This window comes from Nomascus leucogenys, chromosome 3, assembly GCF_006542625.1.
Source record: "Nomascus leucogenys isolate Asia chromosome 3, Asia_NLE_v1, whole genome shotgun sequence".
Taxonomy (NCBI): domain Eukaryota; kingdom Metazoa; phylum Chordata; class Mammalia; order Primates; family Hylobatidae; genus Nomascus; species Nomascus leucogenys.
In genome coordinates, this window is record NC_044383.1 from 85,384,905 (window position 1) to 85,398,828 (window position 13,924).

A 13,924-nucleotide genomic window follows, 5' to 3' on the forward strand; every position below is an offset into this window, starting at 1 on the left:
TAGTTGTGTAAATAAAGAAAGTAACACTGGTTAAAAGATGGGGTTTTTTGCATTGTTTTACTAGTTCCTAGCAAAAGGCATTTACTCAAGTCTTAGCATTTCCTCAGCTGTAAATGCAGACTTGAAGTATGTAACAATATTCAACGCACTGCATTGTGGGATTGAAGCTGAAATACTATGCAAATGCAGTTTTTAAAGGTCAAAGCACCCCATAAACATTAAGTATAAGTTAAATCTTGGCCAATTCACATTTAACAATAAAAAAATTCAGTTGCTGCAAATTTAAATATTGTAAATAACCCAGTAGCCTGCACATCTTATTTACACCTGAACACCCGTTTATTCTAAATTCAAACTTGTATTATTTGATTTGTGACATTTCATACAACTGCACACTCCTTCCTTAAAACTCTGACACTCCTCACATAATTCCCTCTCTTGGATCTCCTCCAACCCCTCTCACTGCTGCTTCCTTTGCTAGCTGTATTAGCTAAACTGCAGTCCACATGAAGCACATTCATTCATTCATTCATTCAACAAATATGCCCTGAGCTTCTACTATCATCCAGGCAATAGTCTAGGCACTGGGGAGACAGCAGTGGACGAAACAAAATCTCTGCTCTCATGAAGCTTACTAATGTTTTGAAGAGAGAAGGAGATGATAACCAAACGAGTAAAGTAAGTCACAAATTTGTGAAAAGTGCCCAGGAGGAAATAAAAGCAGGGAAGGGCAATAGAAAGTGTCAAGGATGGACAGAGTAGTCAGAGAAGCTTCAGAGACGTGGTGAGTAAAACCCTGAAGGAAGCGAGAGGGTGAGCAAAGCAGGTATCTGGAGGAAGAGCATTCTAGGCAAAGGGAAGGGCAGTCCAGGGCAGGATAACAAGCAGAGTGAAGAACAGTGAGACGGGGGATGCAGGAGGCACAAAACGATGGCGAGACGAGTAGATCAGAGATGAGGGGCAGTTCACGTAGTGTGTGTCACTATAATGACTCTGGCTTTATACCAGGAAGAAAACTGTTGGGAAACAATAGGAAACTCCCCAACTTGATTTAATGAATGATCGAATTTGAAAGCAAAATAAGATAAAGTCTATACCTATACTACCTTTCTGACTTTCTTTCTCTCTCTCAAGAATCCCATATTGCATATTTTTACTCTGAGCAGATTATTTGATTAATATCCTCATATTATCTCTACTTAAATTGTCAAAATGTATACTACCTACCTTTTCATATCTACATCCCAAGAAGGCAGACAGAGTAGCAGACTCAATTAGCTGAACACAGCTCTTACTTCTTTCCTTAATGCTTCTCATGCAGGTTTTATTTTAATGCATAATTACATATATATATTTTTTCATCTCAACTGTGCCACTAATCGTTTGAAAGGAGAACTCAGCTTGTTTACTTCCTGCAGTCAATTCATTCTACATTGCGAATGCTCACAAAGTATTTTTTTATACTGAAGGTTTTATGAGAGGATCTAAGTTCAGATAAACAATCCCAGACTAGGTCTCCTGCTATGAGAAAAGGAATCTCTGGAGAGAAAAATAAATTGCTTATCATTATGAGGTGATTAATTTGTCCAAAATAATACAAGTACATAAGAAGTAATTTACTAAATGGTAACTTGCATCCTAAAATAATTAACATGACATGAATGATTTGAGTTTACTTATCACAAAATAAAAGGTAATAGTCCTCAGAAATTGCCTGAAGTATAAAAGGTAAGAGAAGAATTAGATACAAATATCTATGACTTCTAAATTCCTAATCTCATGTTTTTTTAGCTGACCCTCACTGAGTTTTCTAAAACAATATATTCAAGATAATTTTAATCCCAAATAACTTGGACATTATTTAATATAGCTGATCCAAAATAAAGCCATTAAAAACAAAACTTCCTGCTTAACTGTATACGGGTACTATCCAACAAGGATAGAAAGAAGGGAAAAGAACATCTTAAAATAGTCTCTACTTTCTAGAGTTGACAATTTAAGACACAACTGTATAAAATATAGGCAGGCAACTGAATAAATACATTAGTGGGAAATAAGCTCTTTATATCATAAAACTTTAGCTCTATGTCAAAATACCTAATAAAGTTCTCGAATCTAGAAAGCATCCAAGAATGTTTCCTAAAGGAATGAATATAAACTACTGAGAACAAGTAAGAGGAGTTTAGAGTAAAAACCTACACATAACTGAGGGGAAGATCAAGGCCATTCAGCAAATATTTGAAGAAAAATGGTAGGGAAAAAATGAACCTAAGGCTTTTTGAACAGAATGATACAATTAAGTTCTAAAGCACAAACAGACAGGCAGGGAAAGGAACATCTAAGACTTCGGGGAACCGTATTAGAAAAGTGGAATTATAATAGATGTGATTTTAATGAGTAATGATATGCATGAACAGTACTCAAAGTAATAAATTACAAATCTGTAGCTAGAATAGGATTTTAATAACTGATTAAAAGTTTTAAGTTCTCTTTATTCCAATGTAACCTATTTCTCCACTATTCTGAATAATAAAAATTCCTAAAAAGTCATTTAAAATCCAGTTAAACAGTTCTAACTTGTGAGATAAGGCTTTTAAGCAACAAAAATGAACTGCATCAAACTTTTTCCCAAAGATTTGTTCAAAAAGCAGCTCATCAACATTGGTCTCTAGTTTTTAAATGTGCTTTTCTTCTTTAAAGTATTACAAATAAGTCTTCTTCATAGTAATGAGCATAAATAGACCATACTTATTCATAGATTATTCATTAATAATCAAGCCATGCATATTTATTGTTTATTCTGGGAATGCTGCCTACAAGCCATAATAACTATCAATTCAGCAGTCAAGTGATGGGGGCCAACAGTAGTCAGTAGGCAAAACTCCAATATGCCTCGCCCAAGAAAAGGTTCTCTCTCCCTCTTACTTTAACTTTTTCTTTTCTTAATGGGAACAGTGACTACACTTTAAGGAATGCCATCAAGATTTATGATTTTACTGGCTGAAATACTACAGTAAAATACGAGAACTTAAATTTACATATAGCTTTTTCTGATTATTCAAACTGCTCTACAGCAACCACCCTGGGTGAATTGAAAATGGAAGATAAATTGTGGGTTAGAAAGTAGATAGAAACTCTAACTTTGCAAAAGATCTTTATCCATTACTAGTATAAAAATTTTAAAAATGGCACGGGTAAGTTTTCTTCTTATAAGTGATGTTTCTTCTCAAGTGCCAGAAGCTGCATAAAGCAAGTTTTTAAAATTGATTAATATTAGCTTTATATTTTACTCGTTATTATCACAGTCATATGCAGCACTCTGCCAGTGAAGCTGGACTTCAGCCATTCACGACTAATATTTTCTTTAATGTCTACATATTAGTTACTACCCTGTTACTCTGTTTATAAAAATAAGGGATATGTTTATATGTTTATCTTAATATCTTTATCTTCTCTGTAGCCTGAAGACAGGAACTATATTATATATCTCATATGTCTCTGTATATGATCAACACCCACTACAATGCCTTGCACACAAAGGGTAAAAACAAACGTTTAATAAATTCTTAATAATGGAAAACATTGGGAAAGAGCTATGAGGGTAATTAAAATACCCTAATGGTCTACATAATGTAAAATAATGCTTACTGACATCACTTGTTCTATCTGTTTTCATATTCAGTTAGTCTTGGTTTATGATAATGTATACTCTAAATATTCACAGACTTCATTAGCTTCAGTTCTTTCTTGGTCCTATTAGCAGAGGAAAGAATTTGAAATATGTGTGTTTGGGGCAAAGGGAAGTAGAAAGGACTAAACAGTGTTTCACTGGACAGCTTCCAAATATCTAGCAATGAACCCCTTCCCCTGGTTCAATTTCTGGCAGAAAAGAAACTCAGTGCATCCATGGTTTCAACATGTGCTACTAGCCATTACTGCTTGGTTTATTTTTCAATTTGATGCATAAACTATCAAGCTCAGTATTTGGAACACATTGTTACTATTTCAAACATCATTACTTCATTTAAATCTAACAATATCAAATCTTTATTTCTGGAACTGCGTCTTTATTTTTATAATCTGAGTTAAGGAAACAAGGCTCCACATACGAATTTCTAATTCATAAACCACTGTTCTAGAATATATTCACTGGGGATATGTGTAGGGATTGCTATAGTTCACTTTTCATTTTTAAAAATAGAATACAAGAGTATTCATTAATTAAAAATAACAAAATTTCTCTAAAGTTTCTACTCCTTCATTATTTAACTTCATGAAAATGCTGGGATTATATGTAACATACAATGAGAAAAACCATGATCAAGGTTAGGAGAAAGACACCTGTTTGTATCCTAAGAAAAATTACTATGGCATTACTAAATGAATATGCATTTGTGCAAGCTTTCAAATGCTTAACAGGTGACATTTAATAGTAAGGAAACTAAATGCTTAAATAGAAAGGAGCGGAAACACCTGGGCAGGTCTGCAAGTGTGGTCGTCTATTTAGCATGCAATTGCATTTTCAACATAATTAGTTTAAATGAGCTTCCAAATCTGGGTGATGTATTGCACATGTAATTAAGATTTAATTAAAAATGTTCTATAATAAATTGTTTTCTATTTCTGACAAATCACATTAGAGAGGTAGATTTTGATTTGGAAATAGTTTTTAAAATGTGTTAATCATCTGTGCTGCAAATATGAGAAAGAAGAAACAGGAGCTCTGCTGAAAGTTACTTGGGATTTAAAAAACGAAGTAAAGGGTATAGTTTCCCTTCATATTCATATAAAATGTAGCTGAAGAGGATAGTAAAACACTTATTTTTTATAAGCAGCAGCATTCTAAACATGACACTCAAAATATATTTCCTTTTTATTTTTGTAAGTACATGTTACATAATTTCAAACTTTTATTATGGAAACCACTACATAATAAGTATAGCCTGCTGCTGGGGGGAAAAAAAAAACAAAAAAACTTCATCCAGGCTTTGTACTAACCTGCTAAATCCTGCAACAGAGATGAAGCCTCTATTGCCAGTCCAAGATAAATTAAGCCACTGGACAAGAGTGCATCGAGACTGTAGAAATTCCAGAGAAGTGTCATCTAGTTTTGCCCAGTACGGTTGCAGATTGAGGTGGATGTATTGCAGAGGATCACAGCAATGCTGGCTCAGTAGTTTGCAAGTCTGTGCTAATCTACACAGGTCTGGTAGTGTAAGATGATTCAGAATCAGTTGAATAAGCTAAATAAGACAGAGAAACCAAGATCGTCAAGAGTGAGAAGCAGTATCATTCTATGAAACATATAACATGATCTAATAAGGAATAAAAGTGTCAAACACTTTATAACAATATTGTCATACAGTAAATAAACATCCAATAGAATTATCCAAATAGAAGAAATCATACATGCATTTGACGGTAGTGCATTTCAAGATTGTTCAAAGTATACTCAGCTCATAATGCCTACTCATTTTCTTAGGTGCAAAGATACACTTTGGTAATCTATTGACTAATACAATTTGTCATACTCAGCATTACTAAACAGCTACTACGTGCCAGATACTGGCAACAAAAAAAAAGAGAGACCATTCTCAGAGTGCTTACAGTCCAGTGGGGATTGGTAAGGACAATGATACGTTTTAACAGCTTTGACAAAAAGAAACACAGAAAGCTACTAAAGCCTAGCAGGCCTAGCTCCAAAGTGGAAGTGTACCTGTGCCAGGAATACTCAGCTTTTTTTAAAAAAAAAGAAATACTTTTAAGTTCTGGGGTACATGTGCAGAACGTGCAGGTGTGTTACGTAGGTATACAAGTGCCATGGTGTTTTGCTGCATCCATCAACCCATCACCTACATTAGGTATTTCTCCTAATGCTATCCCTCCCCTAGCCCCCCCACCCACCGACAGGCCCCAGTGTGTGATGTTCCCCTGCCTGTGTCCAGGTGTTCTTATTGTTCAACTCCCACTTGTAAGTGAGAACATGTGGTGTTTGGTTTTCTGTTCCTGTGTTAGTTTGCTGAGAATGATGGTTTCCAGCTTCATCCATGTCCCTGCAAAGGACATGAACTCATCCTTTTTTATGGCTGCATAGTATTCCATCATATATATGTGCCACATTTTCTTTATACAGTCTATCATTGATGGATATTTGGGTTGGTTCCAAGTCTTTGCTATTGTGAATAGTGCCACAATAAACATACGTGTGCATATGTCCTTATAATAGAATGATTTATAATCCTTGGGGTATATACCCAGTAATGGGATTGCTGGGTCAAATGGTATTTCTAGTTCTAGATCCTTGAGGAATCACCACACTGTCTTCCACAATAGTTGACTAATTGACACTCCCACCAACAGTGTAAAGGCATTCCTATTTCTCCACATTCTCTCCAGCATCTGTTGTTTCCTGACTTTTTAATGATCACCATTCTAACTGGCATGAGATGGTATCTCACTGTGATTTTGATTTGCATTTCTCTAATGACCAGTGATGATGAACATTTTTTCTTATGTTTGTTGACTGCATAAATGTCTTCTTTTGAGCAGTGTCTGTTCATATCCTTTGCCCACTTTTTGATGGGATTGTTCCTTTCTTGTAAATTTGTTTAACTTCTTTGTAGATTCTGGATATTAGCCCTTTGTCAGATGGATAGATCGCAAAAATTTTCTCCCATTCTGTAGGTTGCCTGTTCACTCTGATGATAGTTTCTTTTGCTGGAACATTCAGCTTCAAACAGTCAGGGGCAAACCAGGTGAAAAGAGAGTCTAGTGGTAAAGACTGTGTTATGAAAGCCTCACAGAGGAGCTTGGATTTATCCTGAAAGCAATGAGGAGTCCTGAAGGGTTTTAAACTAGGGGTTTTAAACTAGAGTGACATGTTCACATTTGTGTTTCAGAAATATCACTGCGGGAGGTGCTACTGGAAGCAAGGAAGCAGGAAGAGAAACCAGCCATGGGGCTAATACAGAATTCTAGGAAATAGGAAATAAGGGGTCTGCTTAAGGCAGCTGGCAGTGATGATGCAGTAGCAAACAGATACAAGAATTATTAAGAAGGCAGAATTCAAGAGATTGTTATCTCTAATTAAAATTACCTTCTTGAACTAGTCCAAGATTTATTTTTTCTTAACAGTTGGGGGCTTCTAGTTTCAAAGAACTACTGCTTAAATAGCCTATTCTGAACTAACAATTATAAAGAAAAAGATATTAAATATTTGCTAAATGTTAAAAATCTTATTTAGATGAGAGAGGGTTTTTTTTAATTTAATGTATTTATCTAGCTAAACTTTTTGTTTTGCAATTAACCTAAATGCTCTTCTTCAATTTATTTTGTTATCTAGGCTCAGTATTAATTTCAGGTCAGAATTTCACTATTTTAAGCCAAAATATCACAAAAACGCAGAGTAACAACAACATGATCTTTAAAATAAGTTTAAAGAGGGTGTAGCCAGAATCTCCCTTACTCCTGATGTTTCTTAGTAATTTTCTTAGTAATTTACTGACTTTCCAACCTGCTCCTTGGCTATTAATTCTCACTTACCCATGCTGTTGAACCCAATCTCTCTCAGACACTGCAAAATCCCATTGTAGTGTTCCCTCTACCTAGCACGATTGAATAATTTTTCTTTAACAAATCTCATCATCCAGATACACCTGTTGATGTGTAAAATATTACACAAACAAAAATCAAAAATTTCAAGTAAAAAGTAAACCCAAACATTGAAGAAAGGTCTAAAATGAGAAGTTTCTTCCTCCCTACACTCAGTTCTAACCATCCCTCTCCCCAAAGATAAGCATTGTTTTTCTGATCTCTTCCAAATAAATGTACAGGAAATTCTGTTCTTGAATTTGCACTAAAAGAATGATACTATATACACCATTCAGCAACTTGTTTTTCTCATTTAATGATATATCTTGTAGATCTTTCTATATCTGCACATACAGACCCACCTCCTTCCATTTCACAGAAGTGACATAATTCAACTAGTTTCTCATTGATCTATGTCCTGCTTTTTTTCCTATTGCAAATAATACTGCAATATCATTGTGTGTATGTATTATGCATGTATGTTCATCTTGGCAAACTTTGAAAATATATCCTTACAGTAAATTACATGCATTTAAAAGTTTTGATGCAAGTGGAGAACTGCCATTCACAGTGTTCACATCAATTTATATATCCACAAAAATTGCATGAAAGTACCCTTTTGCTTATATCCTAGACAACATTGTTATCAAAACGTTTTTATTCTGAAAGGCAAAAAAGGAAGAAAAGATATAACTGTTTTTGTGTTTTTTTGTTTTTTTTTTTTTAACGACAGAAATATAACACTTTCCCAGGGGAATTGTCAATACATTTCCCTCTATCCTCTTGGCCTGTTGCTGGACTCTATTCTGTTCCATTTATCTATATGTTATTTCTCCCATATCAAGATAACTAAGTTTTTTAAAGTATATGTGTTGGAATGTCGTGGACTGTATGGCTGCAAATGAGAATCAGGACTAATACTCCTTTATCACACTTCTTTTCCAGAATTTTCCTGAGTATTTTCATATTTTTAGGCAAACTTCTCAATTTTAAAAAACTCTGTTTGCAGAATTGGGACTTCATTGAATATGCTAATTAAGGAGAACTGATATTTTTGTTGTATTTTCCTACTCTGGGGCATATTCTAATTTTTTAGCAAAAGTAAATTATCTGCAAAGTCTAAAGTATCTGTGACTCCCCTTGACTAATTTGGCTGTATACTGGACCACCCTGAAGATCACTGGCTGAAGGAATAAAATGCAAATCTCCTGGTGAAACCCGAACAGCCCTCATGACGCAGCAGAATAGACTGCACTGCCAAAGACAGGGAGTCCCAATCACTGTCATCTATGTGCATGGAGCTGTGCACTGAGGCAGCCCTGAGCCTCCATCCAATTCCATCTCCTGAAGCTTCCCCTATCAAATCCTATGTTTTGGTCACACTGAAATACTGGAGTTCCCAAACAAGTCACACAGTTTTACTTCTCATCTTTGTACCTTCTCTTCCCTTTGCCTCAAGTGTCTTCTGGCCTTCATTCAAATTCTATGGGTCAAGCATTTTATCAGGTCTGGATAAAATTCAATAAACTATTTAAAATGTATTTGCTGAAATTAAATTTCTATTTTACAGTTTTTGCAAGTGGGTAAGAATCAAAGCAGCAATTCACTCTCCTCCAGATGAATTGCTCCAACTGCTGCTACAACAGACCCTCCACAGAGCCCTGAGGAGCAACACTGTCAGTATCTCACGCTCCTCTCTCTCCCCAAACCCAGCTTTTCCTTCATCTTTCCTCCCTCCTCCCAGTAAAGGCCAGTCTTGTCCAATCTGTGAAGCTCCCTTTCCATCATATGAGGTCTGGGTGGGATCCTGGTGCCATGGCTTAAAGACCAAATTACCTTGGACACTTAAATTCATCTTTATGTGGCAACTTTAGCTACTTCACAGGATGTGCCATAGCATTTTAACTGTAATATGTTGGAGAGGCATTACAGTTACTATTACTCTAAGACATTCAAGAGGCTATCTTATTGTTTCATGGAAGTTAAGCTATTTGTGTTATTTCCATGAAATCTGAAATACACATCAATTTGGAAGAGGGATATCTAAGTTTGTTAAAATTTGAGTCTATAAAATTTTCTTAAAAAGAAAACTGACACACATTTTTAACCACACAGTAGTTTTTAGTGGGAGACAGAAATGCTTGGCCCTACTCTCACCCCTAGGAATATTTCAAAACTGGTGGGGAGAGGTTTTGGTGTCACATGGCCCTAGAATGCTACTAGCATTTGACATCTGGGAGCCTGGGATGCTAAATATACCTCAGAAACACCCCAGTAGGGACGCACTGAAAACAAGACTTCAGACTAGACACACAAAAAAGTATTAATAATTCCGGGCAGGACGTGGTGGCTCGCGCCCGTAATCCCTCCCACTCTGGGAGGCCAAGGTGAGCGGATCACGAGGTCAGGAGATCGAGACAATCCTGGCTAACACAGTGAAACCCCGTCTCTACTAAAAATACAAAAACAAAAAAAATTAGCCAAGCATGGTGGCAGGCACCTGTAGTCCCAGCTACTAGGGAGGCTGAGGCAGAAGAATGGCGTGAACCCAGGAGGCAGAGCTTGCAGTGAGCCGAGATGGCACCACTGCACTCCAGCCTGGGCAACAGAGCAAGACTCCATCTCAAAAAAAAAAAAAAAAGTATTAATAATTCCAAGGTAATAGCACTACCTGCCTAGACCAAAAATTACAGTTAGGAGAATATAGAATAGAGTTAGTATAGAAAAAAAAATGACACTTAGAGAAACTACAGATTAAATAGAATAAGCACTCATCTCACAATCTTATTAATATTCTTATTTTTAATAGCAAATCACTTTTAACATAACTAATATAAAGTTAAGCATGTATTGCCCATACTTCAACTGTGATATGAATTAAAGTGGATTGTTACTTATTACTGGTTTTTGTATTTGGTTATTATTAATTAGCAATATGAAAATATATACTTAATAGTTTATCCAGAAACACTAAAGCCAAACCAAAACAAAAGCAGTGAAATTAGTTAAAACATGATTTTGTCTAGTTTTTCCAAAATCAAAATATACAACACATCAAATTATACATACCTTACCAATGCTCAATTACCGATGCTCAGTAAACATTAATATCTAAAGATTAAAAATCTATAGTGTTATATCCAATACTGCTGCTAAATATTTTTGGCTTACCTCATAAGGTAGTTTATCAAAATACCCATTATTTGGCCCTTCCCTGAGGACAGCACTGCTAAACTGTTTGTTAAGACTGTCCATTCCACAACCATCCTTTTCTTCATAGGCATCATCTTCTATATCATTCATGTCAATAAGTGAAGTCTTGAGAGAAAGCACTGGCTTGTCCTTCACACCATGTAGCACAACTGCATCTAATTCAGTGTAATAATCCAGAAGAGAACTATTTACTTCCAGTCGTATAAGATTTGTGGGGAAATTTATCTGCTTAATACAAGGTTTAAACTGGCGAGCTTGGGAAGCATTCACCTTCGTAGGTCTCTCTGACCAAAGAATCTCCCATCTGCCAAAAAAAGAAACTTCCCTATAATACAGTTTAGAATGAGCTCTACCGGTCCCCTAAGGTTATAGACCCACGCCCAATATGTCACAGTGTGAAACAAAGTCATCAAAATAAATAGAATCCAATATAAGTATTGTTCCCAAGATATAAAAAACTTTAAAAAACCAAATGCCACAGACCTTATTACTTAATTTATAAGTCCCCAAACAGTCCTTTTTTATAGATTTCACATTGATCAGTTTAAAAACTGGAACATGTAGTTAGAGGTATCCGAACAACATTACATTTTACAAGATAAGTAAACCCAAAGAATAAAACACACAAAGATTAAGCTCCCTGTGTGCATGGCTTAAACCAACTGCAGAAACTAAACTGATCATTTTGCTTCACAAAGGTCTCCTGCTTCAGCTTTTCCATTTCTGTCACTAGCCTCATATAAACACAAAACTTTCATATTATCTTTTTCTCTTTATTTTATCAAATCATTGTTTCCTCAAATTTTTCAAGAAACTGTTTCTTGTATATGCCCTTCTCCTGAATTTCCATTTTTGCTGTATTTAAGTTATCCTTATATCCTTAGTATCTAGCAAATATCTAAACACATAAAAGGGGAATAACATTCTCCTATTCCTCCAAATGAACTCCTGCTTCCCAGCCAGATTAATCATTATTTTCCATGCAATAAACTTATTTCCACCTTTATGTCTTTGCTCGTGTTATCTTCCTCCCCATGAAATGCCCAACCTACTATTATCTGCCTATCTATTCTTCAAGGCCTAACTTATATTCCATCTCCAGATAAGTCTTCTTATAAAACTATTTTCCAAAATTATTTAAAGATTCTTCGTAATAATAGTATCATCAGGTACTTAATATACTCATATGTCAGTTAACTATTTCTCTAATATTGTTTCTAAGAGAGAAAATTAGAAACATTTTAAAATACTTCAATTATCATCTTTCCTCTATTCCTATTTACTTTTAGTAGTAAAATTTTTTAATAAAGATTTTACGTCAAAGAATAAGAATATTTTTAAGTCTCTCAATACACACTACAAACTGCTTCCAAAAAAGCTTATGCCAATACTACATAAGAATGATCACTGAAAGCATTAAAAATAATCTCTAATTTCATAGTGAGCCACATCTCCTTACGATGTAATTTGTAATTCACTGATTACTAATGACACTTAATTTTTTTATATATTCATTAATCATATGAGATTTTTTCCACCAATAAATTGTTTGTTTATTTCCCTGGCCCAATGACCTACTGAGATCTAAGTAAAAACTGATAATGGCAAAGCATATAAGAAACTGAAAGAAAAAAAAAAAGAAGAATGTGAAACTCAAGGGAGAAATCAGAGCCAAAACTGTAGAAGCCATCAACATATAGCTACTCCAACTGTTTTTAGGCCCAGAAGGGACCAAGAAAAGCATATAGCCACAATCTTGGAAGAATGGAGAGGGAAGTATGGCAATTTCTACCTTTAGGAATAAAAGCAAACTCCAAAGGAATTCTAATAAACATATCACGAAGGGAATCAGGAACCACAGAATAGGGAACTTTAGCAGTAGAGACTTTTATTACAGTTTCTAGAACCTTTATAATCCCATACTTGTTGTTTTTGCTGATTCTCTCCTGAAATGTGGGAATAAAATCCATCAAACATAAACAGCCTGTGAGTATCTGTATTCAGAAGCAACATTAAAGTAGCAATGGATAAATTAGTTACACCCTATAACCAATCTTGCAAGGCAGGCAAAGAGTTCCAAAGAATAGAGCAGGCTGTGGCAGGTTTAATGAAGAAAGAGAAGCAGGCTGGGTATCTTCTTCTGGTGACAAGGCAGAAAAGCAAACCTGGAGTGCCATCCTGAACCTAAGAATGTCCATAGAGATTAACTGCTAAAATCAAGGATTCCTAACAAAGGAATTGATTTGAATACTCTAATGTAAATATATGCAGTAAAACAGAGCTAGCCATATAGGTGCTGGGGAACAGAAGCATGAAACATCTAAAACAATGCTGGTGAGAAAATGCATGCCTAATTTTGTATACCTTATTTCCAAGAATCACAGAGTAAATTATAGAATACATGAAGAAATTCAAATTTTAGTCTTACTTTTTGGTCGCCACTGCAAATTGACACCAGACGATGCTGGAGGAACATCTCCAAGAAACAAGGACCCCTCAAGACCCTGTGAAATAACCACCTATACTGGTTTACAGCACATGTGAACTAAACCAGCCTACTTTGTTGTTTAGTTTCAATGGGGAGTTTTGTGAGGCTTAAGAAAAACACTGAAAGTATAATATAGAAATAACCTCTGCCAAGTTCTTAGCAATAAATAAATATGCACACAATACAGGTCTTCATGTATAATTTGAAATGCATTATAATGTAAATCAAATTAAAAAATTATAAATATAAGCATAAAGACATTGATTAGAACATAAATATTCCATTTTAATAATGCATTAATCTACAAAAAGTCCTCTCTAGCTACCTTACAGAACATGCAAAATAGATAGGGTTAAGATGATGCTTTCAACTGACTTCCTTAACATTTCTAGCATGTTTAAACATATTAGGATTAATGTTATTTTAGCATCATTCTTGCTTCTGACTTCTATATCACATAAAGATTATTTAGTTACACATATATGAGAAGCTGCAAAAATTATACTTAAAGTAGAATATCAGGATGGTATCTGTTTTTAGAAAGATTTAAAAATATGTCTAAATATGAAAAATTCCAAGTAAATCATTAGTTTTTATATTTTACTTTTATTTTTCTTGATAACCTAAAAAGTA

At 34.9% G+C, this 13,924-nt stretch overlaps 1 protein-coding gene across 2 annotated transcripts in view; it reads right to left on the minus strand.

The window, feature by feature from the left end:
- Positions 1–13,924, minus strand: part of FBXL4 (F-box and leucine rich repeat protein 4) — a 70,339-nt gene that overhangs the window by 26,543 nt on the left and 29,872 nt on the right. For both annotated transcript variants that reach the window (XM_003258362.4, XM_030809482.1), the window contains 2 exons: positions 10,762–11,107; positions 4,999–5,243 (listed from right to left, as the gene is read on the minus strand). In XM_003258362.4, coding sequence (XP_003258410.1) covers positions 4,999–5,243; positions 10,762–11,107 — 591 coding nt within the window. The remainder of the gene's footprint in view (positions 1–4,998; positions 5,244–10,761; positions 11,108–13,924) is intronic.